Below are 23087 nucleotides of genomic sequence, written 5' to 3' on the forward strand. Positions count from 1 at the left end.
ATCAATTATACGACTTGTGTACTCAATTATTTTGATAGAATGAAAAAAAAAATGGCGGCTGAGAATTGTTTGTTTACTTTTGTACAGTCACTGTCAAAAGTAAAAATAAAATATTCTGTCAAACTGACAACATTGCAAAGCGAGAGAGAGATAGCGCTATCTGTTTTGTTGTATGATAGAAAAGGACAGCAACAGTATTGTCACTCGTACTCTGCCATTATAACGTGGACCTCACTATAGTCAGACAATAAATGCCTTTATAACGTGGATCTCACTATAAATGAATGGAACGGGGATAAAGCCGTTACTTACGCATGCGCATTACGGTGCTTTCTGAGACAGAGAGAGGCTTGTGTACTACGAGTTTGCAGGTTATGTTATGTTTGCTTATTGATTTTGTCGCTGTATTACTAAACGTTTAAATGCCGCATTTATCTTAAAGTGGTCAACAAGATAATCTTTCGTATTTTGTAATTTTTTATAATAGTCCCATGTCCTCTTACTATAAACAGGTTTGCAGTAATTGTTCAGCTACTGAAAGTAATAATTGGAAAAAAGTTGAAGAGCTTGGAACATGGGTATGCAGCAATTGCTTTGATGATATTATTGCAGAGAACGCCTCAAGTGATGAGGAAGCAACAAGTCAGGTAAAGTTTCATGTTACTTTGTTGGAAACGAATTTGTATTTTTCCATGCATTCTATTACTCCTTTTAGTCACCATTAGGACTAATATTATAGAGAATCTTTTCCATCTTTACCCAACGGCTCGCCTATCTTGTCACAACGATTGAATGCTTTTGGGTATGATGCATCAACGACACTTAAACCTGCTCCTCTGAGGAAGAATGTGGTACAATGTTCATTACAGCTTGCCTAGTAGAATGGCTAGAATGGTAGGAGTACTATTAGTTTGTAGGTTCTATAACTTACAAAGTTATTCTTCCTAGATAAATCTGAAGTGTTGGATAAAGGTGCAATTCCGCCGCCGCGGAAGGTGTAACTCAAGCCGCCGCAGCTAGAGCACATAACGTATAAATTCATCTTATACGTTTTTGCCGATATAAGATTTTACGTATTTGCCATTATTAGATTTTGCCGACCAGGCTAGCCGAGTCGATTAATGAATTTATAGGTTATGTGCTCTAACTGCGGCGGTTCTTGAGTAAACGCTTATGAATTGCACTTTTAGTGAAACACCTTTCTATAGGTTACATGAGTTTGTTTACCTTCCACATGCTATCTTGATAACTTATGGGTTTTTATTTTTTTTAAAGCAATCTATCTGGCTCAGCTGATGTTCCTCCTCATATACGATATACTCTAACTCTTGTCCTGTTGATACTGTGACATGCAGTGTTTGCCTATCACATTATAGTATAGCATTCTGTTTCTGATATGATGACATTTTGCGCATTTCAAAAGTTAAGAGATTGGACGGCACGACTGAGTTTTTAAAGATTGAAACTTTATTAACACCACTACTACAAAATTACCGAATTAAAGAATTTCGGGAGCCGAGTGCTTTCGTCAAGTGATAGAGTAGAACTGACTAAAACTAATTTATTGAGACATAAAGAAGACAATGCATAGTCAGCTATATGCTATAACAGTAGGGTTGTGTCTTGTGTACTACTACTATAGATATTCAACTAAATACATACTTCTGTTCCAGAGAAAGGCACTCTATGTGATGACATGATACAGTGAGTGTGATGCACACTGCCAGTCCATATTTTAGCATTTGGGCTTTCACACAGTTTATGGTCTCTATATATTATCATCTCTCCTATTATGTCAGGAGAACATCTCTACATTCACAAGAAGAGAGAAAGAGCTCAAGGGGTGGGGGAACTTGGATGCATCTCTTAGTTGTTTGCAGTCCTTTCCTGATAGTGAGGATGTTTAACTGTTTGCCACACTCATTAAAGGAGTACCCAGTTAACGACGTAGCACATCACAAAAATTTCCACCGGCTGTAGGATTGTTTTATTGATAACTTTACTGGTCTGTAACACTGCCAACAGTTATTATGGTTCTCGGTTTCATAACATGATTGACATGGGGGCCTGATCATTGGCAACAATATTGGGTATTTGGATATTCTAATACACATTGTAATCAATAAATATTTGGGAAACAGTGGTGGCGCTTGACCTGAACAGTTGGGTGGGCCAATGGTGGGAATTGTTGTGGGGGGGTGACTCTGGGAAGTGGGGGTGCTTTATGAAGCATATTCAACTATACAAGTTGTTATGCAGGTAGTTTATGTCATTATAAACTAAATAAAAACAACATAATATGTAACTCACCAAAAGACTTGTCAAAGTAGACACCACAATTGGATTATTGCTAAACTATGTTAATCTTTGCAAATTTTAGCCCAAAAGTTGCTAAAATTATTAACTTATTACTTTATAAAATGATAGAACAACTTGTTTGTCAATTCGGATGCAATTCATATGATGAGATGTAAACAAAGCTATACTAGCGCTCAGCAGTCCAAGCGAGAATAGTGTGAATCAACGTCCAATGGGCCGGCTCAAACGGGCCCACTTGATCCGTATACCGATGCATTGCTCCTAGCGCCTGCCAGCGCCGCCGGCTTGCGCTGCCTTGCCAATACCTTCTTATGAGAGCTAGAAGGGCCTTAATTCTGGGGGCCCTTCAATGTGCTATGTAAATGATTAGTGGCTATCGTTCAACTCGTAAGTATTCTACGATGGCCACGGATGATTTGCATGATATTATAACGAGAGTTTTCTTCAGTTGACAATTCAAAATTAATTTATATCGTATTTTATTAAAAAATAACTATTAACCCCATAACCCGAAGCATTTAAAAATATACTTTACTGTTTCATTTGGGTGTGCCCGGCCCACTTGGCCCTTATGGAAGGGCCACGTTTATTAAGCTAATTAGGGTAATTAGCCCTGTCTCTAGGATACTTATTTAATCTAATGTATCAATGGGCCTTAATTCTGGGGGCCCTTCAATGTGCTACGTAATGATTCGTGGCTATCGTTCAACTCGTATGTATTCTACGATGGCCACGGATGATTTGCATGGTATTTCAAAGAGATTTTCTCCAGTTGACAATTCAAAATTAATTTATATCGGCGCTGGCAGGCGCTAGGAGCAATGCATCGGTATACGGAGCAAGTGGGCCCGTTTGAGATGGCCCCATTGCACGTTGATTGATAATTGACCAATGGTCAGTCAGATTTATTATGTGTCCTTGAAACCGGGCCTTATGTAGCAAATATTAATTGATCTCTTTATTTTCAGATAACAACACGTAACACACCAAGAGTGTCAAGGAAGGCAAGGATCTGTCCTCCTCAAACATCATCCACTCATCATGAAACTGCAAGTGGCCGAAGATCGGTTTTCAAGAAGAAGATTCCTCACAAAAATACTAAAAAAACATTCATTCGTTTACATCCAATGAACTACAAAGCGATGGTGGGGTTCTGTTCAAAGCTGGAGATGTTGTGCGGTTTCACATTAATAAGCATGAGTTCCGTTACGCACAGCTTAGAAAATTTTTGAGAATTTTTGAAGAAAAAAGAGCATCTGTTTTGTGGCTTGTGCCTAAATTTTGTACTGATTGCTATCCAGAGACAGACTTCAACCCCTTAGATTATGAGGCAGGAAAAGAGGACGATCTCACTTACAATTTGGAAGACATGACTTTTGTTATGCGTCTACCAACTAACTGCTTCAAAGAATACTTGCAACGAGTATATCGACACGGAAAGAATATATTAAGATATTAAGTAACATTAAAAAAATGGAGTCAGACCATATTTAGTGTTTTTCAGGCGACAACCCCAGGGTATCCACAGGGCGGGAAAACCGGGAATTGTAGGTGAGTTTCTTTTGGGCGGAAAACGTATAGAATTTTGTTGAAATACAGGAATTTGTTTAAACTTCCGTCAAGTAGCTATGTTGATAATTTCATATTAATTCAGGACAGAGTTGAAATTAAATTTAGCCGGTAGATGGGTGGTGTAAATGTAGTGATTATATGGGCGATACTGGTTGGTGTATTGATGTGGATTTTTATCAATACTATGCGTTTTTTTGGCACTGTGTATTGAAAGGTTATATCAGAACGAGTAGGGTTTCTTTTGATATTCTATTTATATATTCATTTGAGGTATAGTTCCGTATCTTGTGTAAGTTTTATCGTTATTGAAATTATCGATAGTACATCAAATTACACATATGTTCTGAAGAACCTAAATTGTTTTGTTTAATTATAGTCCAATCAATATAGACATGAAAAAGGGGGTGTGATTGCAATATATATATTGTTGTTCTGACTTTTTAAAATTATACATATGTTCTGAAGAACCTAAATTGTTTTGTTTAATAATAGTCCAATCAATATAGACATGAAAAAGGGGGTGTGATTGCAATATATATTGTTGTTCTGACTTTTTAATATATTGTTTGAATGCGTAAGAGAAGTACACAATCAATTTTCCTAGCAAAATTTCCTTGTGGTAATACAGGTGTTTGGCCCAAATACCTCGTATTTTCAGTTCATTTTCCAGTTTACAGCTGTTTCCTCCAAATCCAGTCATTGGACAGTAAATTCGCTTTCACCTTTTTCCAGATTATTTTTTCAGTACTCCAATGAGTACTTTGTTACAAGTTTTCAAAAATGATTAAAATTTCAAGGAAAAATCAATTTTGATGAATTTCAGTTTTTAATCAACAATATCTTCTGACTGTCACAATTCATATGTTTAATTCAAAATCCCAATAGTTTTGTGCTCTACAACTTGAGACTGAGTAGAGCGCTTTATCTCATTTATAGTACAGTGCAATTTGGCCAAAAATTGCCTTACCTCAACATCCAAAGATAAAGTTTCCTTTCGATGCTACTTCTCCATAAAACCCCTATATTGTTTTGAGTCAAATTCGTAGAACAAATGGGTAATTTATTGTTGAGTGTACTTTAACCCATATTTCCATAGACAAAATAATTGCTAATTTCTAATATTCAATATATGCTAATTTCTATATTCAAATCTCAATAACCCCTTATTATAAAAATACTTGATCTTGAATTAGAGAATAAAATTTCATCTTTCATTTGCTGTGAATGATTCATGAAAAAATATGTCTGTAAAGTACGATTCGATCGTTTAAGAAATCATTCAAGAGTTGAAGATACGAAGGTAAGTCAATTATTATCCGCAATATCTTCTTCTTCTGGCTTTACAGCTCGATGTGAGCTTTAGCCTCTCGCACAAGAGCCCTCCACACATCACGGTCACATGCCTTTCGTCTCCATGCTCTTATCCCCATCTTTCAGAGATCGTCCTCCACTTCATCGCTCCATCAGTTGCGTGGTCTCCCCTGTCGTCTTCTGCCCTCCATCCTGGCCTTATAAATTGCTCTTGGCATTCGATGTTCTGCCATTCACTCAATATGACCAGAACAGCGCAATCTCTGTGATTTAATGGAACGGACCACATCCTCACCTCCAAGAATTTCATTTATTCCATTGTTTGATCTTCTTCTCCACTCTCCATTGTCGTTGACACCCCCATATATTCGCCTGATAATTTTTCTTTCAAAAATTCTTAGTTTAGAGGCATCAACAGCGGTGACACTCCATGTTTCTGAGCCATACGTGATTATTGGTCAGATCAGCGTTTTGTAAATTTTCAGTTTGGTTGTCCTAGATAGAGACCGAGAGGTGATCAATTTAATATTGGCATAATACGCACGATTGCCAGCTATTACTCTCTGCTTTATCTCATCACTCAATCTGTTAGTATTTATCCGCAATATAGGTGTATTTTTATTTATGTTGGTTGGAATGTTAATTTGCTTTGATGATGTACTTATTATTTGTTCATTTTTTGTGCTTGTATCTAGGCTATTCAAACAGCTATTCCAATTCCATCATCACTGGCATGGTGTTAATTATGGCAGCTACACTATTCATATGCACCAAATAAGAGCATAACGATTAGTGAGCCAATTGTTTTTCGTGGTAGGAGAGTGGACAAAATTTAATGAATTCCATTCATAAACACTCAGTTATTGTATGGTAACACTATTCCCGTATAGCACTGAAAGTTTTGATGAATTTCCCCTGTTACACCTTCCGACCTCGGAAAACGGTTCACTGAACGTTGGTGCAAATGACAAGTGGAGCGCCCATAATTAACAACATGTCAGTGATTATGTAATAGAAACAACAGTTTGAAACTAGCCAAGATATAAGCACAAATAAGCAAAGTAATGCATCATTAACGCAAATTAACAGTGCTACCAACATGAACAGAAATACACCTACATTGCGGATAATAATTGACTCACCCTCGTACTTTCCTCATATTCACGATCTCGGCAGTTCTATGATAGGAAACAGTGGTTCAAGATGTATTCAAGGAAAATGAGCTCGTATAGAATAAAATTATTTTCAATTTGAAACCAATTATGAGATTCTATGATGTATCGGACTCATTCTAGAGACTCTTGATTAACTGTAAAATCGTGAAAAAATTGTACAACTAAAATCGCCATTTTTCTAATGAGTTGTAACTTTCTAATGGTATTGAAATCGAAATTATTGTTCATTGAAAAGAGTAAAATTCTTCACATCCTTACCGGTAACTAGATTTTTAATTTTTAACTGGTATATTCCACAAGATACGCAACTTTGAATATAGAAATTGGGCATTATTTTGTGTACGGGAATATGTGCTGAAGTACACTTAACAATAAATTTCCCATTTCTCCAACAAATTTGACTTATGATACATGGTTTTGATCCGCCTTGACGAGCCGAGAAGAATGAGCTGTAGTATGAGGAGATCATGTCATTGTGTCAAAAGTTGTGACTAAATTAAGTGCATCTAATGGGTGATCCTCATAGAACATGATCTTATGGACTTATATCATTGTGCGAAATCTCAATGTGAGGACAATGAAGTTGATGATGATGATTGAAGCTTAAAATTAGGTGTTTTTCAAAATGCAAGGTGCATTTTTAGCAGATGTACTTGGAAATCTATAAGAGATAGAGCGCTCTACCCATAGATACGAAGAGGGTAGATCATAAAATTATGCCCAGAGGGATTTTGCATTATACATTTGAATTGTGACAATCGGAAGATATTGTTGATTAAAAACTAAAATTCATCAAAATTGATATTTTTTCTTAAAGTTTGAAAAGTAATGAGCTTTCTGTTTTACCTAATGACAGGCAAGGACAGCAAACTAATAGTAATCAGTAATCAAACTAATGCTGACTTCATAATGTGAATCTCAATCAAACTTGAATAACGTTCTTGATGAAATTATGTGATTTATTTTTAATTTTGAATGTAATAAATTTTACTATGTGCAGAAATGCGGAGAAATTGCTTTACTCAAGTGCAGATAATTTATCAGCAGTTCATAAGGTATACATTTGAAAATTTATATTTTAATATTTGAAAAATATAAATGTTCTATATGCATAAAATATTATTGGTAATTTATATAATATAATTGGTAATCCAATATAGAAAGCAGTTGCTAGGCAGAGAATGGGCAACGCTTTTCTTCCATATTTCTCCACTGTCATTATAACGTTAAACTCCATCCTTACAAACATCACCTAAACTAAAACTACAACCTTACGACCCTATAGTGAGGTCCACGTTACAATGGCAGTGGGGAAATGTAGGAGACAAACGTTGCCGGACCTCTGTCTTGTCAATGCCTTCTATAGACGGTGCAGATACAGGTTTATTGATGTAATAATAGCTGTTCATTCTCGTTTAAAACAATCAATTATATTTTATCAAGCAATAAATTATATTTTTCAATAATTTCATAATGAATTTACATAGTTAAAAGACGATCTGGCAACAGAGCAAAGCGAGAAAGAGATAGCGCTAACCGCTTTGTTTAATGGAACACAAGGATATAAATACCATTATTTATTTATTTATTTATAATTTCCACAAAGTAGCACTGATTGGGAGAGAAAAACTAAGGATACTCCTTGTACTATTAATTTTTCTCCCAAATTTAGATAACATTTTAAAAGTCCGAAATAGGGTTATGGTTTCACTTTTCTAGAATCTAGTCCATTTTCACTAAAAAACACCAAAAACTAAGAATTTTACATTTTGACGGTTAAAAACAGAATAAAACACTGCTAATCAAACACTGCCATTATAACGTGGACCTCACTATAAACTCAACATCCAATTCAACCTAATTTGATCTTTACCCAAATTTTTCAAAATGTGAAAGGATCAAAACTAACTTTCAAAAGTCAAAAGATGTAAAATCTGCAAATACTTTGTAATAATAATAATAATTATAATGTGTATGCTCTTCTAACTGATAAAATGCTCAACGGCTACTCTGTACGTGAAAATAATTTCAGAAACATTGTAAAACGCTCAACCTCAACGACAGACAATTTATCAAGTCACTTATGTTTCGTCCAGACAGCATGCTTTGTATAAAGCTCCTAATCTGGATTTCCGGTTCCCGGTCAAACCTCTACTTTCTTTTGTATTGATGAGAGGGAACAGGAAGCCTATGCGCAATTGCAATCGAGAGTGGTTTGTATCTGAATGATCCTTCTTTCCTTTGTGTTTGTGCATCAAAACTCAGTGAATGCGAATGGTCCATTCTCCATTTTTGCTTCATTTTTCCACTTTGTTGTTAGTTTGTTTCGTCAGATCCAACATTCACTCAATTCATCAGGATCCACTAATTCTAAAAGGGTCAGATTCCTTCCCATTATTTTTGATAATATTTAGGTGAGTAATAGGCATACTAAATTATTATTTGTCAGTGTTCAAAATCTTGAAATATGCTGCCTACGCACCCTTTCTACGATCTATAATAATCATTCTTATTCCCAGTTAAACCAAGTCTAGGCATCATGCTGTAATTTAATTTATTGGTTATGCAAATTGGATTATTTTTTATCATTTTCTAGCCTCCAATAATGATTTTCTCTATTTGGCTATTCATGTATCAATACATTGAATAAAAATCAATTTCGCATTTCTCAGTGGTCCATGCTTCCATAGCTGAACCTGTAAACTTGAATTTGCTCAACTTGATTATTAATTTTTTTATGTAGTAGACGTAGGCCTACAGAAAGTGTATATTAAAAAAATGCAGATTACGAAATAAAAACCATTTGTAATCAAACTTAGAAACAAAGTAAGACCAAATAATGATTACACTAACATAATTAATAACTTCTACAAAAATGGTAGAAGCAAAATGGGCAAATAGATGCCTGTGCGCAAACAAGAGATGCTTAGGGTGTGATCACCACATTGAGTGCCTATATGTGCAAGTGCACTTCGAATCATGCATGAGCCGAAAAACAAAATCTGGAAAATGTCTTGAAACACGTTGTAACTTGCATGAAGCTGCTCACACTATCAAGTGCAAGCGTTCAGTTTGTGTTCCTATTGCCCAGATTTTGTTTCTCTTCTGCACGCCTAGTCATAATATCATAACCAATCTTAAATTCTCTTGAAACTTCTATTACCGGTTACATCATCTTATCTAGATTACATCAATCTTATTCGATTGTTTGCTTTAGCAACTTCAATTAGGCCTACTTGATAACTATTCATTTTTGAATCCTGGACTAACATGAGTAAACCAACCTAACTAACGCCATAGTGACCATGGCTGTAGTGATTTGTTTGGAGTTAACCAATTCACATTTACGCGACTCAAGTCGAGAAGAGACTGCGACTATAGTCTCTTCTCGACGCAGCATGTGTTTTCAAATGGTGACACTGAGGCTTAACTCACACTTACGCAACTCAAGTCGAGAAGAGACTGCGACTCTAGTCTTCTCGACGCAGCACGCAGCATGTGATTTTCTTTTTGCTGGTGATGCCTACATTTTATATTTTATTTTAATTTTATTCAATTATATGTATGAGTAATTATGTTTATTTAATTATATTTTTAATGATATATGTCATATTATAAAGAGTTTGTAATATGTTTTGAATATTCTAATTGGCAATAAATGAAATTGAATTGAAATGGTGACACGCAGACCATTCGATTCTAGTCTCCGCGACGTCACCATTTGAAAATACATGCTGCATCTAGAAGAGACTAGAGTCAAGTCTCTTCTCTACCTGAGTTGCTTAAGTGTGGGTTGAGCCTAGTAGACCAGTAGATTCTAGTCTCCGCGACCTCACGACTGTGAGACTGAGTCGAGCGTTGTGCCTCTTTGAGCAGTTGTACAGTCGTGCTGGTCAAGCCTCGACTTGATTTGCGTAGTACCGTGCATTTTTAATGAAAGTGAGGTTATGTTCCATGAACGTGATGTTTCATCATTTCAGATAAGACAATAATACGAATTAGATGAGACAATATTTTTATAACTATTATAAAATCTGTTACATGCAAATTAGTGACGAATTAGATCTTATATTTTTAATAAAGTATGGTTAGAAAAAAGAGTAGCATGGAATTGAAGTAGTGACAATGAGCGAAAAAGTAGTGAGGTCGAGAGACTGGAGTATCCTCGACTGGAGTCGTACGATTCGAGTCGAGGTAGTGTGAGTTGAATCTTAATGGTCTGGTTCCAAAACAATAACCTTCATGTTGTTTTCCGTGATGAAATACTTGTTACAGATACGATTCGTATTCCTGAAAAATAATAAAATCCAAGTTGTGTCAGTAACAGAATTAGTTCATAACCTAAGTGTTATTAATAGTATGGACATCTCCTTTTCAGGCGAAGATGCCAGAATCAATAGAACTTAATAACCCATCTTCCTCTTTGATGGAAGTTGAAAGTGATGCCTCAGCAGCTGAGTCGGACTCAGTTCCTGAGCTGGAGAAGGGCCGAAAGGATCTTTTGGAGAAGAAGGGCCTTCTGTTGATATGGCCAGCAAAACCAAACAATCCCTCTGGAAGAAGAAATCCAGGAAACGTATGTCAACGCTCGGTCTCAAACCGGTATGTTAATATTCTGATCCTGATCATATGTAAATATTCTGAGACGAGGATTGTCTATTTTTTTATAATCTTGTACATGGAGGAAAAGGCTGAAATTTTCAGGTAAATTTCTTCCAGGTTTAGTGGTATTGCTGTAACATTCTCATGAGGCTACCATGATTCATTCTTCAGTTACGAGCAATCCAATATGGAGCTACCTCTCATTTCTACCGCCGATTGCAAAATACGTGGTGTCATCCGTTTTTTAACGGGAAAGAATAAAGTACAACTAAAATTCACCGCGAGCTGTGTGGTATGTATAGACGTTATGTCAAGGCCAATTGTTTCATGTGGGCCAATCCTCTGTTTAAGGAAGCATAACAACGAAGCGGCCGTCCATCCACGCCACGTGCCCAAAACAACTGAAGATGTCCGAAAACACCGACCGTAGCCTTACGCTTCACAAAATTCATTAGCTACTCTCTCCAAATGTTAAAATTAACATACACATCTCATACACTGCCACTGAACTTTGAAGAAAATTTTTTCTTCCCTTTTAAAAAATGATGTAACTTAATTCTGAGACAATCCTCGCAATATACTTATATTCATAATTTAATTTTAGTTTTCACAATTATTACTAACATTTCATAACACAAGTTAAAAATGAAATAGCCTTGTGTTGCCTTGTTCGTTATTAATACACCCAAGAATGTGATTTACCACTCTTTACTTCTCGGCACTTTATGAAATGTCCCTAAACTAATATTGCTAATCTCCGTCGTTATTTTTATATTTAATTTATTCAGTGTATGAAGCCTATTTATTCAGCCCCTCGAAATAACTCTACAGGAAAAAATCTGGAGGCGTTGAATACTGGTACAATAATGTTGAGGAAGGAACACTCGTTGCTCTTGGCAAAACGACATGCTAACATCATTTATTTATTTATTCAACAAAGATAAAAACACATAATCGTACACAAAACCATACTGCATACTGTTGTAACCTCATTAAATAACTTTACATATAATATAAAAAGTGATGCTATCTTGTGTTAGCCTTACACCAAAAATATAGAAACCCGACTCTTTTCAGACTTGTTTAATTTGATGTGCGCGACATAATGAAGTAACTGTAGTTGATGTTTTCCTTGTTGAAATACTTGATAATAACTATATCAAAGATACTACTTCCATTTCTTGATAAATAATGAAATTTACCTTTGCAGTGCCAAAAAAGTGAGTAGGTTTTATTTTATTCACTGAATGCAAGTTGTATCATTGATAGAGTTGATGATATGTCCTTTTTGTGAAGGAAAACACAGAGGAGTTCATGGATGAAACATTACAACTATATATTTGTTGAGCAATAAATTAATTCAATTAACAATCTCTCTTTACAGTTGGTTACACCATAAGAGGAAAGTGTCAAAACAAAATTTGATGAATTTGGAATTGATGACAAGGATATCGATTTGGTCATTGCGTAGACAAATTACAGTATTGGAAAAGGAATTGAAGGACTTGATTAAATCTAATAAACAAAAATGACTTGTCAACGCGATCATGGTGAGTACTGTATAAGTTACAATGTCTCTTTTACTGAAAATAATAACGATGTGAATAATAATTGATCAAAAAACTTTAATATTCTTAACTCGTTATAGGCCTACTGTAATAGATTTATTTTGAATTTTCTAGTATTTCAACTTTTCGTTACTTGTGTTTATTATCTAAAATCAAAAATAAAGTAATAGATTTATTTTGAATTTTCTAGTATTTCAACTTTTCGTTACTTGTGTTTATTATCTAAAATCATCAAAACATTTTAAAATAATATTAGCGTATTAATATTTGAAAGCAGAAACCTAACCTCCCTAACCTTCACTTTTACCTTTAAAACATAATTAGAGAGAACCATTTAGGTTATGTCCATCTAATTTTACAGGCAAGACAAATTGGAATCTATAACTCCCGTTATATTTTATTTTACGTGTTTGAATACTTCCAATGATAAATTTAAAACTTGAAAAAGTTCATATAATATTAACTCCAAAGGTGATGAAGACATATAGATTACAGATGATGAAGAAATATATAATTATAGAATAAGCTAGTATTGATATGTTATTTTATTCAACAAAGTATGACTTGCATAATAGTCAGAGACAGAACTCCACCTAGCGAAATACATTAATGAAAATTAACATATCTACAATATATAATTATAAATAAAAGGCGAAATGGCACTCAGTCATGTATCAAATCTACTGGACCAAACACGTTCAAATTTGGCAGGTGTGTTCAATTGGCCTTTTAGAGGCACATTAAGAACGGATTTTAAAAAATTCCGAAGATATTCCCAACATCAGCATTTTCCTGTGTTTTCTCAGCTATTTGGAGAATAAATGAACAGAAAATGCACAAATCTAGTGCAGAAGTTTAGCTAGAGACTAGAATTCTTTTCATGAGTGGGTTTCAAAAATACGCCAAAAATCCTAGTTTTTCCATTCTTTTTTGAGAACCAATAGACAAAAAAGTTTGAAATTATTTACTCAAGTTTTGTTTGTAATAGTAATATGGCTTGTGTTGAATGCAAATTGATGTTTTCATTCTAGATGTCCATCAGTAACTTGACACCATCCAATGATTATGGCATATTGATTTGTTTGGTGGTGAGTTGCATTTTTCTGAAATCGTATAACTTGGATTATTTTTTCAGGCAAATATTCAGTTTAAATCCTGCAGGTTCGGGTGCAGCAAGGTTGCCCCACCACTGAACTCAACCTGTGCAGCGCTCGTAACGCGGCCAAAGGATAAGCTCACTTACTGACAAACCTCATAACCTGATTAGCCTCGGATAGGACCGGAAATATGGATCATAAAAAAGGACTGTCAAATAAACAACGATATGGAATAACGGAGTAAGAAGAGATCGCGGACGTCTCAGGGAGAGATTGGTTAATTTTAGTGGCACAGAGGTTCCGAACAGGCATTAATACCTAACCCGTGAGAGGAAGAAGAATATTATAGTTGTAATACAAGTTTTCAGTCCATCTCCCTCATTGACGAAGTTTTAATTGACGGCTCAGCATTTGTGTCAGTCAGCTCACTCAGTTCCTGAAAGCTTTCGATATGCGAGAGGTGAAGAAGGGCCTTCTGTGAGCAGTGCTATGAGCAGTTTATTTCACGGAGAGGATATAAACAATTATCACGAATGATTGGAATCTTATCGACTACTGTACATTGAATTACTATCAAGACTGAGAAGAAATGATACTAGACAAATCAGCTTTACCTGAAATCCCGGTAAGTTATGTATTGATCATTATAATTTTTTAACATTCAATGGATTAACGTTTGAAATGATGCTTGTATCCTACCAGGTGTCAAACAATTGGGAGTTAGTCACTCATGTAGATTATCTTAAGAGCATTATCTGAATGTAAAGTCTTTCATATGCGTGGATCTCTGATCTCAGATGTGCTGTTCATCATGTGTGTGATGAACATCTGAATGCAAAGTAAATCTTTAATAGCCTTACTGACTCGAAGTTGATTTAAAACTCCTGTACTGTTTGAAACAACATGAGTTCTGATCGGTGCCTTATCTGTAATATATAGGCCTATATCTTCTGTGTGAAGAACAGGATTTTGATGTAAAGTTAATGCATCAATGTCTTAAGTATTTCGTAGTGTTCCGACAGCTCAATCCAAGTAAAAAATTAATATATTTTCCATTACACATTTTATCAGAATAATCTGCTCTCATTACTGATAAACTAGGGTTACCTGCACTCTAGAACTTGTTTAGTTAGTATATCAATAAATCATAGCCCAATAACACAATAAAATTTTTGTGTATGCCTATCTCGATAGTACCTTTAGAGATCGAGATTTTATGTTGTTGTATCTAATATTCCAATCTATTTCAAGTATCTTTGTAATTTTCAGTAGATACAAGGAGTCTCAAGTGGAACAAGACGCAATTGAAAACGTTTTGTCTTCAAGAACCAGATGTTTTCAGTAATCCAGGAGGCTATTTGATACGTGGTTTCGGTGAAGCTGAGGTGAGTTTTTTATTCTCCATGAAAATTATCGAACGATAATGATTGTTAAGACCGTGGGCATAGAGTAAGATTGAATCAAATCTAAACAGCTGTTGGACCAAATAAAACTATAGTTAACTAGCCGGCAGGCTCGCGTAGCTCGCCTTATCCGTTTAGGCAGAGGGCTCCGCCCCCTGAACCCCCGGCTGGATCGTCCAGGGATAAGCACAGCAGACTCGCTTTGCTCGCCTGCATTCTTCATCTGAGCTAGCTCCCTCCCGTCAAATACAAATATTTAGGATCGATTTAATCACCAGTTGACTGAGACCACGCAGGAAAACGTCGATTTTGGTTGTATCTTCGGAAACATTTTGAAGCTCTTCTAACACAAAACTTCAAGAACCTAGCTGAAAATATGTATCAAATTTGTATATTTTCTGTTAATTTGCTCTTGATAAAGCTAAAAAAACGCCGATTTTGGGCATATCTTTGGCGTAAATTTCTGTACTTTAGCAACTGAGAAAACGCAGAAAAATACAGATTTTGAGCGTATCTTTGAAAGTTTTTCAAACCCGTTCTTAGTGCGCCTCTAGAAGGCCACATAAACATATGCCAAATTTGAACGTATTTGGTTGAGTAGATTTTTAGTTCTGTTGATTATGAATGAATGAGTGAGTGGATGAATCAGTGCAATTTCGCTTTAATTTATATAGATAATTTTTTATCCCAAGTTCAAAACATTTGATTTTCTGGGTTTTAACTTCATTCTTTTTATGTTTATTTCCCATGCTAAGTACAGTAATGAATATTCCACAATAATTAAGTATCTTTTCTAATGTAATATATATTTGATTCAATGGTTTGGAGCCACATTAACACTTGAATGTAGAAAAACTTCAAATTGAACCACCTTTGTAGAGTGCGAATCTAGTCTAAGTTGTTACACAATTATCAATCTCCAGATGTTGAAACACTAAGCAACATACGGCACCTTTATGGCGCAGATTTTAAAATGCTATTGAAAGTTATCAAACTGTTTTTGGCCTGCACTAACTGGCATAATTTTCAAATACTATTCCTTTTCTGCAATGACCCTGAAAAACTAAATACTCAGACACCATCAAGATTGATATATACCGAAAATACACTTCATTCTCTTTAAACATCCTTATACTGCTGCTTCATCCATGTTTGATATCATAATGAAACTCATAAATTCCAATTTGATATGGATATTTATTTATTACATATTGATACAAATATTGTCATACTTTGAATGAACATGGGACTAGTGAGTGACTCAATGACTACATAATTTCAGATATTCAGATGGAATATATCGGACAAGGCCAGAGGCACTGCTGAATAGTTGAAAGAACATAAAGTGTCCGCCGCAACAGCTGCTGGAGGTTGTAATATGGTAAGAGCTCCCAACATAAGTTAATTATTTTTCATCGTAGAGGTAGTCTACGACAAATGGAACCATTTGAACATTGAATTTCATAATTTGTGTGAATTTTTATAAACAATGCATTTTAAAAGCAATAATTTGTGATGCTTGATAAGCGATTGGCCGCATTCAAAGTCTAGTTTATAGGAATATCTAAGAGAGTGCAGAGTGATTTACTTAGAATGACGGTGCCTCTTGAGCATATTATAATATTGCATTTTTTACCTTAATTAAACTATTAAATATAATGGCCCTTGAAAAGCTCAAGGATTCTTTTGTAATTTATTATAATACCTAATTCACTCAATATTTTGAGTAGTAGTGAAGGTGATGTTGTTGTAATAGTTATCCAAATTCAATAAAATTGTTCAAAATCGTCACAACGAATTCAATATAACGTGATATCGGTTTCAGTCGTTGAACAATTATTGTCAATCTCTGGTAGACTTTGTTTTGTATCGTTACTTTGATAGAGTAATTTCTCTGATGTCCTGTTCTTCACTCTGGTAAAGAGTTTGATGATGGTGTAACAACATAACTGGTAACTGGTATCCTAATAAGTTAGGACCGTTTGCACAGTATAGATTGCTAAACTAGATCAAGTTAATCTGAAAGTTTAAACTTGAATCGGGGTTTTCAGTGTAATTATCAATCCAGTTCAAGTTAAACTAGTTTGGCGTTAAGTTGGTAATAGAATGATATAGTTCACACTATCAAGAAGGCTGAATTCTACAGGTAATTTGTTATTTGTTTACAATCAAGAAGTACATTGAGGTTATATTTCTACTTATTCATCGTTGAAGATCCTCAGAGCTGTATGCTGTACGGAAATAGAAGAAAAAATTGATAAATTTCTCAAATGACGAAAAAAATACTATTTCATTGAGTTAATATATTTTTTAAGAAAAGTGATGTTGTGCTTTAGTCTTATTTGGTCTCCCACGCTTATTAGAAAACTTACGAAAGAAAATATATCAGTGTTATTGAAAACATGTCTTGTGCTGAAAGAGCACTGTTCAAAGTTGTCTTATTCTTTTTTGAGTCTTTTATTTGATCCATTACGAATTTGACATTTTTGCTCTACTCAGGCGAAAACGTTTACAAATTTTTCCTCATCCTAGAAATCACCATCATTTGTTTCTTTGCAAATATCAAGTTAATCAAATTTTTTTGGTTTAAACCTCCTGCTTTGGTGGTCTAATCTTTCAAAGAGTTTAAACTAATACTATACAAACGGAATTTTAGTTTTAACCCAAAAAATCAGATTTAGTTTAAACTTTAGCTTCATCTTATACTGTGCGGTATCTCACGTCTCAAAAAGTTTGATTTCAACATCTATTTTTCACGGTTTGAATTAAATGTCTCAAGAGATGAGAGAGATATTAATCGTACATTATTCAATTTTTCAGGCAAGAAACCTTATGTCATTCAATTTTCCTTCCCAGAATGACCTCAACAAACTTGATAGGTACTAAATCTTCAACCTTGTATATCAAGGCGTAAGAACTATTTATGCACCCATGATCTTCATATGAACTCTTAATTTATGTTGATCTAAAACCCAAACCACTTAGTAGAATTTAATTTTAATTTCTACACTTTTTATGATACTTTAAAATTGAACGATGTCTGGATTCGAAATGGAGTTCACTTGATCTAATTCACTTTCTTTACCTATGTAAAAAATATTTTCAAATTTGTTTCTATACTTTTATCAATAAATTATATTTGTCCAAATATCACCATTATAAATGTATCCAATTCCGTTCAGATTAATAATTCCTCAAGGTGCTGGACAACTCATCCTGAAGATCTAATTTATGAAAGCTCAAACTTGAAAAATGTACTAAGCATAAAAATAAACGCGTTTGTTTAAGGATATTTCTGATCTGAATGTATTTTTTGAGAAAAAAATTCAACTAGAATTCTTTACATTTCAGTTCGTTACTCGAAGAGGAAAGTTCCAGTTGACGAGGAAACGGTGAAGGAACCGCTGACAATCACTTGGTGAAGTCACAAAAGAATGTCATATTACAATGATCATTGTGAGTATTGGTTGAACATGATGCCATAAATAATTATTTACAGCTAGTTATTTGTAGACTTTCTGTATTTTATATAAAAACGTCAAGTAGCTCACAGAAAACCAACAACAAACGGTGATGTAGAAATAAATCATGGAGGAATTTAATAGATATTCATCAATAACTCACGAATTACAATTGAATATCTTCAAGGAAAGAACACAGATAGGATGCAAAGCACTATCATAAGTGAACTTTGTAACATGCTAGATGATTATTGTCAGGCACGATACAGGAGGCAAAAATGTAGACTGAATACACAAATATTCAAACGTAATATTTTTGCTGTACTCTGTTCTGGCTTTAAGCATAGAAACTACCTTGATCCAATATTACTTGCCAATTAAGCTTGATCGGTAAACAGATGCATAATAACATTGGCAAAGCCGGTCTTGATATTTGTTTTATTACATTATTTTTCATAGGTATCATTCAATTGTAATTTGAATAGTAACTTTAATACTTTAGGCTTTCTTGTAAGTTAGTAGAATTGATGGTGATGTTGTGAAATCTCTCCATAATAAGAAAACAAAGATATTGTCTCCTCAGGATTCCTCAGTACAGCTGATGATGCGTTGGTACTGTTTTAATAAATTTTTAGTGAAATTTGACAATATCTTTGTTTTCCTATTTTGTTCTAAGTGTTTATTAGATAGGTAGGTGTTCTAGTATTTTGACTGGACACCAATGACCATGCTGTCTGGTATTGTAATACCCACTTACTGGTGTGTCATGATCTTTGTTAATAATTGTAAAAAGTTTATTGTAAAGATTTTTATTTTTTGAATGTTGACTAGATATCCATCAGTAATAATATTTATATAACATTTACTGTACTGCTTATAGAATGAATCCTAAATTCAACATAAATTTCAATTCAATTTATTTATTTTCCAAAAAACATGATACAATGTTTAATGTGAAATACAATACATTATAGTGAGTACTATACTATATACCACGTTATAATGGCAGTGGAGAAAGATAGGAGAAAAACGTTGCCGACCCTCTGTCTTGTCAATGCCTTCAATAACTGTTTCTGATACAGGTTTAATTATGTAATATTAACGGTCCATTCTCGTTTAAAATAATCAATTATATTTCATTAAGCAAGAAATTATATTTTACAATAATTTCATAATGAATTTTCATGATTAAGATAAATATTTTGTTAATTATTAATTCTACATTGTTAAAAGACGATCATGCCAACTGTGCGGTCGGGTATAGTTAATATAAATATTATAAATAATAAATATAATTAATATAAAAACGCTCTACTTCATCATTTTAAAAATACACATTCAGTCTCCAGCGTCAGCATTTCGCTTTTCTGTGGAGAACTTTTCAAATGCAACATTTGTAACATCATCAATCCCTCTTACGAGCGTTTAATTCCAAAATCACTGGTTAGGATCAATGATCAATAATAGCATAACGTAAAATAAAATGTTTATTCATTCATCTTTCAAAAGGTTAGGTTTTGCTTTGAATAGGCCTACAAAGAAATCGAAACGTATTTTCACAAAATAGTTTGGAGAGCATGCTCATTTGAATTATCCCGCTGCAATCAGCTGTTTTCGTTTTGCTATAATGCCAACAATATAACAGCAAAATATTGTGAATTTCCCTCATGTTTACTAAATTAAAGTCCTGGACTCAAATAAGTCGAGAACATTATAGACCCCGGAGTTTAGAATATAAAATCGTGACTCAGAAAGTCGATTAAGATCCGAGCGCTTAATTCTGGACTTTGTAAGTCTAGAACTTAGCTAGATCCCGAGCTCGGAAACCACCCCTTAATATTTTCGCTAACTCTTATATGATGTACTCTGCTCTGACTGAGCATAGAAACTACCTTGATCCAGGCTCATTAAATACTAGTTGTGAATAAATAAAAAAAACAATACTTAATTGAAGACCGTAGTGGCTGGGATATTCCAGAAAGTCTCAGAAGAGAGAAAAAAAACATTAACCAAACAGGCAAAACAGTCAATCCGGTAATATCAATGATAAAATAAATACCAATCAATTGTCTGGAAACTTTGAAGACGTGTTGGTCACCGAACATAACGAGATTGGAGTAGTTCTTCTGATTCTTCCCAACCAATCTGGTTCACCCTTCCTAAACACTACCAAACTAAGCGCCTCTGCTTCCTAATCACCCCTGGCACATTTCTGTACAACATATGGGCCAGGTATGAAGGATTTGTCAGTTCAGAGCTATGAGACAGCTGAGGTATCTCAAAGTTGTAATTGGATCTGTGACGAGTTGAGTAGCTATGGTTAACTATTTCTCCTAGAAGTTCTCCTAAAAGATTTAAAAAAGCTGTCTAACGTCCAGTACGGGAAATTTGATAAACAATTGTATTATTGGATATCTAAAGTCTCTTCTCAAGATTGTTTTATAATAGATCTTTCGGTGACTGCAAGAGGCTCAATGACTGAGGAGGAAGCCCCTCCCCAAGCTAGAATTCCATATAGTATTATAGATCGGACATAGGCAAAGTAAACTACTTTGCATTGATCCACACTCAGAACATTACTCAGCTCTGAGAATGCGTGATGCAGCTTTCTGAGTCTATTCCTAGCAATATCATTATTTATCAGACCGTTCAACCTTCTTAACAAATAATTATTTTTCATTAATCTGCAGACTGGTTTTGTTGATTTAGTCTTCTTGACACTAGTTTTAGCCTGGTTATTTTCAGTAACTCTAGAACTAGTACCTGTGTTTGTTGATGACAAAGGTTCTGCACTCAAATCAATATCATTATCTATCACACTACACTTTTCATGAGTCCTTGGAAACGGTATTTCCTCAGGTCCTTGAATTTTGTTAAAATGGTCAATATTTTCAGCAAGCTGAATCAGTTCCTCATCTTCAATATCTGACTCAATATCATTCACCTCAGAATCAACACCATCCGGAATATCTACCTACATAAATGTCCTCAGCATCAAACTTTTCAGACAATGAATTCATAATAAAAACTCAGAATATATTATAGTATAACAATATAGTTCTTACAATTTCTACAAACTCATGTTCACCTATAGCAACCTAACCTCTACACTTCTGAGGTTAGTGCCCACTGTTGTTCATGAACAACACAAAGTTTTCACACTCAAAAATGAACTCAGAATTCTGAAATCATGACTGATTGAAGTTGTAGATGGATTTCTCCTATTTATATTACAGTGATGGAGTAAAAAGCCTTGCCCTTTATCCAGTTACCCAATACTGACTTGAACTAATCTTCACCAAAGGTACTGCACGGGCACTGGCGGAAGGGCGTTAAAGAGTTCAATACCTACATAATTATGGCTTTTGTGGATCTTAGTTAGCCTGGAATAAAATAAATCTATTGTGTGTTTTTTTTCTAGTGTTGTGTGTATGAATAGATGTTCTGGTTGTAAGTTTATTGATATTTTCTTCAATGTAAGTTATGCAGCTATATATGTACAAACTTGGCACTGTCATTATTTTCAATTTCTTGAAGTACTCCCTGCAGGAATCTTGAGGAGACAGCCCACGATACATCTCAGAGCTTTCTTTTGCCATTTAAACACTCACACATTTGTCTGAGCCAGTGGAGTTACCCCAGAGTATTATGCCATATGTTAGGTGGCTATGGAAAAACGCAAAATAGGAACTCAGCAGCAAGTTGTTACTGACATTACTTTTTAATTTAAGCAACAGAAAATTAACTCGTGCAAGCCTAGAGCAAATTAAGGCTACATGATCCTCCCAGTTCAGTTTTTCATCTAATTTTATCCCTAGAAGTTTTACGGATTTATTAGATTCATTGCTAATTTTCATATTAAAAATTATCTCTTCACTTTTGGTTTCATTAACTTGAAGGCAGTTAGCATTGAACCATTCTGTACAGCGAGTTTTGAGTTTGGCGCCAAGTTAAGTGTTTAATGCCCAGCGAGAAAGATCAACACAGAAACTAATGATAGCACATAGGCTCTGCTATCTCTGTAGATAAGCGCTCAGTGGGTCACAGTCAATAATATTAGTCAAATAGTTCAGTTGTTGTACCGTTGCCATGGAAACGCAGAGCCCGGTGTTCGCTCAGCTGATTTAGTTTCTCGCTTAAAAAAAGTCGATTGAAACAGTTCGCAGGTAACAGCTGACAAAATTGTAAACAAGGAAAACAACAGTTATGAAACGTGTACCGAGTTGATGAGCTGATAATAAAATGTAGCACTACTCGTTTCTCAGAACCGGTCACCTATAACTATAACCCGAGTATACGGTTCCCTATAACTCAATACTAACATTAATTTCAATTCATTGGTAATTCTGGCATTGTAACTCGAGTGTTTGGTCATTCAATTCTAAATGAATGTTTCAACTACGTCGTTATGTAGATAGATAGGTAGTATAATAATTTTTTTTTCAAATGTGTAGGGTAAGGGCACCAATTATTGACACTTTGAGGAAAATTTTGCAGTATTTTCTCAATAGTTTCTGACTCCATGGACCAATTCTCACTTTTTAAAGTTTAAACTATTGGCCAATATCTGTGCTACAAC

The 23087-nt window shown here is 34.6% G+C and overlaps 1 protein-coding gene and 1 long non-coding RNA gene across 2 annotated transcripts; both read left to right on the top strand.

The window, feature by feature from the left end:
• The first annotated feature begins 359 nt into the window (after window positions 1–359).
• LOC111057440 lies at window positions 360–4475 on the top strand. Its single transcript, XM_022344867.2, has 2 exons — window positions 360–647; window positions 3288–4475. The coding sequence occupies exons 1-2, from the start codon at window positions 492–494 to the stop codon at window positions 3549–3551; spliced, it is 420 nt and encodes a 139-aa protein (XP_022200559.2). The 5' UTR covers window positions 360–491; the 3' UTR covers window positions 3552–4475.
• Window positions 4476–8563: 4088 nt separating this feature from the next.
• LOC111057621 lies at window positions 8564–19915 on the top strand. The gene is made up of 7 exons (XR_005572975.1): window positions 8564–8791; window positions 10756–10979; window positions 12364–12529; window positions 13683–14269; window positions 14914–15029; window positions 16330–16428; window positions 18399–19915. It is a non-coding gene; the product is annotated as an uncharacterized LOC111057621 (long non-coding RNA).
• The last annotated feature ends 3172 nt before the right edge of the window (window positions 19916–23087 follow it).

The sequence above is a fragment of the Nilaparvata lugens genome, chromosome X (assembly GCF_014356525.2).
Source record: "Nilaparvata lugens isolate BPH chromosome X, ASM1435652v1, whole genome shotgun sequence".
Classification (NCBI taxonomy): domain Eukaryota; kingdom Metazoa; phylum Arthropoda; class Insecta; order Hemiptera; family Delphacidae; genus Nilaparvata; species Nilaparvata lugens.